This window comes from Lingula anatina, chromosome 1 (assembly GCF_051362555.1).
Source record: "Lingula anatina isolate TDL-2025a chromosome 1, LinAna3.0, whole genome shotgun sequence".
NCBI lineage: Eukaryota > Metazoa > Brachiopoda > Lingulata > Lingulida > Lingulidae > Lingula > Lingula anatina.
The window spans coordinates 10,942,501-10,947,640 of NC_141767.1; the positions used below are offsets into that span (position 1 = coordinate 10,942,501).

The 5,140-nt window shown below is 39.2% G+C and overlaps 1 protein-coding gene across 1 annotated transcript in view; it reads left to right on the forward strand.

The window, feature by feature from the left end:
• Window positions 1-846, forward strand: part of LOC147763973 (uncharacterized) — a 2,292-nt gene extending 1,446 nt beyond the window's left edge. The window contains exon 2 of the mRNA XM_087001470.1: window positions 105-846. Within this exon, the coding sequence (XP_086857596.1) occupies window positions 105-642 (538 nt within the window). The 3' untranslated portion in view covers window positions 643-846. The remainder of the gene's footprint in view (window positions 1-104) is intronic.
• The last annotated feature ends 4,294 nt before the right edge of the window (window positions 847-5,140 follow it).

The following is a 5,140-nucleotide window of genomic DNA, read 5'->3' on the forward strand; positions in this document are numbered from 1 at the left end:
CGTGTAGTGTAAGATCATCATTTATATTAGAATTATACTTCAATTCAGATAAATATCATACACGTACATGTTTTGTAATATCACCATGTATATTCAATTTGTAGTTCCCACGACGCAGTTCGTAAAACAGGAGTGGGGCCACAGCTGGTGATCAGTCTTCCCCAGCTAGAGGCAAAAAAGACATCAAAAGAAACATTATCCAAGTTTTCTCTCAGCAAACACCAGGCTTTAGTGAAATTTTCCAAACCCCCAGAGCCTCATCCTAATACCGTGTGCTTCGAGTGCCCGGGGACAGACTTGACCCACGCAGTGGTAAAGGCAGTCATTGATGACAAAATACTTTTCACAAGTAGCGGTAAGGTTGTCTCCATTCAGTTCCAGCCGATGAATGTTCTATATGCAACCAACGGCTTGGACAACAGGTGGATTGTCACTTTGAACAACGCAGAGGCTGCGGGGTATTTAGTTTCTTACGGACTCGTTATCGGTGATGAGTATAGATTTGTCCACTTTTATGACGACGTTTTGCGAGACGAGTATGAAAAGTATTTAAGGTTCAAACAGATAACTAACGGAGAGGTCCCTTCTTCATACTCTTTGAAAGTTGGAAAAACGTCCGTTTTCTTCTCTTCGACACAATGAAAATAATGCAATGGCATTGAACATGGATTCAAGTGTAGTTAATACTAGTGTGTTTTTCTCTCTTTTGAATACCTCTTTCTTATTTCAGTTTTTTTTCTAGACTACCTCTACCATAACGTATATATGAAGTAAGGTACATGTGCTTGTATGTTTTCCTCTCTGAATGCTGTGGCAGTTCGTTTGTAATAAACGTCTTAAATCTAATGCTCTTGGTGTTCTTAGTTGGTACACCTAACGCATTACGTGAAAAAGCAATGAGCAGGCCTACTTGCCTGGAAGTGTGATGTGATCGCGGCGATATATATATACGCTTTATTCAGTGTTAATGGTGTATTTTGATGAAATGCAAGTACTCTCTGTCGACATGTATGTCAAATAAAACATGTAGGCCTACACTACTACCCTCTCGCGATATGTCTTGAATACTTCTCGCTGACGCTCATGATGTTCTGGCATATACCGCTCGAGTGATAGTGTATTATCTTACACATAGCCGTTGATTTTAGTCGCTTGATCTTTAAGTCTATCATTGTGACACCCTTTTATTATTTATTTGGGGGGGGGGGGGGGGGGAGGACAAAGGTCATCAGTCAAATTTTATCTACGGATGCATAGTCAGCAAATTCATAAGGGAGGTTCTTTTTCTGAAAAAGTGGACGTTTTACTATGAAATTTATGTGTAGGCTACCTATATCAAATTTTACCCAAAATGGACCTTTTCCTGACAAAAGGGGCGGTTCTTTTGAACCCCCCCCCCCCGAACCCCCCCCCCCCCCCCCCCCCGGCCACGGGCCTGGCTATGGAAAGACAAATTAACAAGCCATACACGCACACAAAAAATGGAACTGTTCGTTTAAAATGATTGAATTAATTACAATATGTATTTGGATTGTAATCTTGTCAGTTACAGATCCTTCCACAGTTTTCTTCTCCTCCGTAACGAATTCCATACTTCTTGTCGTTGCTACTTCTATTTCAAACAATTTAGGCCAAGTAATGAAATATAAAATCGCGATGACTTGTAATATTTTTCATATCAGTGGTGTGGGGAAAAGACGGAAAAGTTACTGTGGGCTCCTGTTGAGTTTCATCTTATATTTACTACCAGAACGAGATTCAAAAAGTGAATATCATATTAAAATCTCCTTCCTTTGATGGGAAGTTAAAATTAAATTCCCCGTTTACAATACCGTGGAATAAACAGTGAATTTTGAAGCAATGATTGAAAAGCTGTAAAACTAAAGAGAAGTTGTTATTACGCAAACGTTTTTATTGCTCGTTTTTAAATATATTTCATTAGTGCTAATCAATCGAATATGCTCAATATAAAATTAAAAAATATGAAAAATTAGTCCAAATGATTTTTTTTAATTGCAAAAAAAATATACGTGTAAAAACTTTCAATGTACGCATAGTGATATCTTGGTCAATGCATTACAAGAATGTTGATGCTTAACATCATGTAAAAACCATCACTTAATTTGTACGTTCTAGTACGTGGTATGAACATTTAGAATTACATGTACAGTGTGTAAAGTCAAACTTTTAACTTTGCTGTGTCTCTACTTGTTCCAACTCTGTCGGAGGGTTTCGAAGCCAAGGGTGACATCGACGCTTATGTCGTGGGCTACTGACGGTGAAAGACGGCTTGCACAACCGAGAAAGTAAAGAATTTAACTGTTCATCCGAAAGCACTTTCTTTTGACACCCCTCTTTATTCTCATCTCCATCTTCACTTTGTGGGGCAGATGCAGAGGGATCGACTTTCTCACGCTTTTTCCGCAGTGTAGAGGTGGTAGGAGTCCCGGCCAATCGCTCTACAATATCTTTACATTGTTTTTCTGTCACAATACGATATGCTGGGATGTCGTAAAAATCATCCCTCCTCCGATAAAGTCCACAGAGTTTCTTGCTTATTTGTCTCTTGGAATATTTTTCCTCCCAAGATTTCGCCTCACTTTCTGTGGTGTGTTGGTGCTGCATACGCTCCGCCACCTCCTCTGGGCTATGTTTAGGATGAATTTTTATTAAGTATATATCATCCTCTGTTTCTATCACGGGAGGATCTCTGTACTTCACATCCGAGACAACGTGGCGAGTTTTGCTAGGTTGATACGTGTACATATCGACGTATATATTCAGTTGACTTGGCTTTGATAACTGTGATACACGCTACGCTTTGCTATCGTTATACGAACATAGTCTAAATAAATCAATGCGGTTAATCTTGGTTCGAGACGTAAAATAAATATCAAAAGCATTTATCAAACTCTACAGCAGTGAAACTGTGCTACCAATTAAACCCATGATGTAAGCGTCCGTTGGAGTTCCACTGGTAACTATGCGTTAGTCCTTTCTTGTCTAGCACCTCTTTTGGGGTCAGTCTCTTGGACTCTGGAACATTCTTTGGTGCGGCAAGACGGTTTGTAAACTCTAGCTGACTTCTAAAGCCTGCTTTATGGACTCCAGTGTACGTGAGTTGGAACCCTCCCAGCGTGTCAGTCGTACTTCTTGCACCTCGCGGTTCGCTTGGTTGGCAGTTTAGCACCTGTTCCTGCTCCTGGGGACCTTTTCCCGTTTTCTTTTGATTGCCTTCTGCCAATTGAACCCGCTTTCCACCATGGGCTTTAGGCATAATACTGCGATAAGATCTCACCGGTTCTTTCTTTCAGTTGTATACAATTTGGTGTCCAAGGCTGCTAATAGGCCTCATAGATTGTGCAATTTGTCGCTATGTGGAACTCTTAGTTGGCGACCTTTGTTGCTGAGCACAGGCAAAGATCGATTATACCGCCGTATAAAAGCCCCAGTGACTCGTTATCGATAATTTATTTAGGTTGTTTTCTTTACTCATTCTTACAGGTGCTACACATTTGTCCTGCTTTATCAAGCGTGTTATCGCAAGGAAATTAAGAAAAAGAATTGGTCTGTAAATTTGAGCATGGCAATGTTTACTGTTTTATTATTTTTTTTATCCCGGGGGTTTATTATTGAAAAGTTAGTGCTCAACAATCCAAATAACACAGATACACGGCATATAGGCCCTAACACAATAACTCGGGGGAAATTTTAGTTTTGTTGTTTAATACATATTATTCATATTATTTGTGAAAAATACCATGTCACATGCATATTTACATTTTGGTAGAGTGCAAGAAGGCTACCACAGAACAGCCTTTGAACTTCAACCTGTAGAGGTAAACATAGAAGATTTAACATAAAATGTTTGAGCCCAGACGGTCGAATCACAAAAAAATATCTAAGTCACTGCCTCCCTCCAGCACTGCCTTATCAAAGACTGTCTTAGTGCATGTCAACTTGGACAAACAAAACGCCAGTCATCTCATCTCAGTCATGTTCCACAATGAAAAACTAAAAATCAAAAACAAGTAATCCTACATGGTATCCGTTGATACCAAGTAGGTCTACTTGTTTTCATTTTTTAGTTTTTCATAATGGATCTATGTAATATGTCTTGTTGGTTTGATTTCTTACTGTTTATTTATTTATTTATTAAAGGCTCCGCCCTGTACATAAGTGTCCTAAGTGTCCCAATTTTAACATTGGAGTGTGTGGGTGGGTTAAACAAAAAACATGATCTTTTCTTTTCTAGTCAGCTTCAGGCCCAACACTGGTAAACAAGGACAACAACATTATTATAGCTGTTGATTGAAGTATTTTTTTTCGATTTTTTTATTCATGCGCGTATCGCCGCATGCACATAACACACCATGTGAGATTCCTCTGTAATAAGACTGCATGTGTTCTTTACAGAAGAAAGTTCATATTTTGGCATTCTACAAAGTGAACTGCCTTGAAAGCCTGCAATTTTATAAAACCAAGTTCCTTCTCTTTTTTTTTTCTAACATAGGTTAACAACCAGTACAGTTGAACACATAGCTTAATAAAGGAGTTATAACAGAAGGAGATTACACGCGTGGGGGCGGAGCCCGTTTTACGGCTCTCATTGGTCGGAATGAATAGAACCCGGAGAACAATGGGTGACTATCTCTGTTACGGTCTCGTTTGAATCTCGTTTTCCGGAAAAGGTGCCTTCAGAAGTTTCTTCGAGAGTACACAAAGAGAAAAGCATTCAAAAGTTCGTTAAAATGTTGTAACTCCTTGGCTTAATCAACCAGCACCTCAGGAATTTCCTAATCCGTTTTCACAGCTGTCTGGTAATACCTAAAATTGATCGATATCAGGCATTTGATACCATTTAGGCCTACTGTAATAGGTTACGAATCTTCGCACCTTTCTGAACACAGCTGTACGCAGCAGTCCCTCAAGTAGACCTAATAGGGTTTTCACACCGATGCACCGCAACACTGTTTTGACCTGTAGGCCTACATAATGTGTAGCTTGTTAAATTACACTTTTAGCTTTCTTTTTTATTTTGAGAAAATTTGTGTAATAAAAAAAAACATGGTCTGATACTTGAGTGGCACATAGTAACTTATGTATCAAACGGAACAGCACTATATGCGTACTTCAGCAG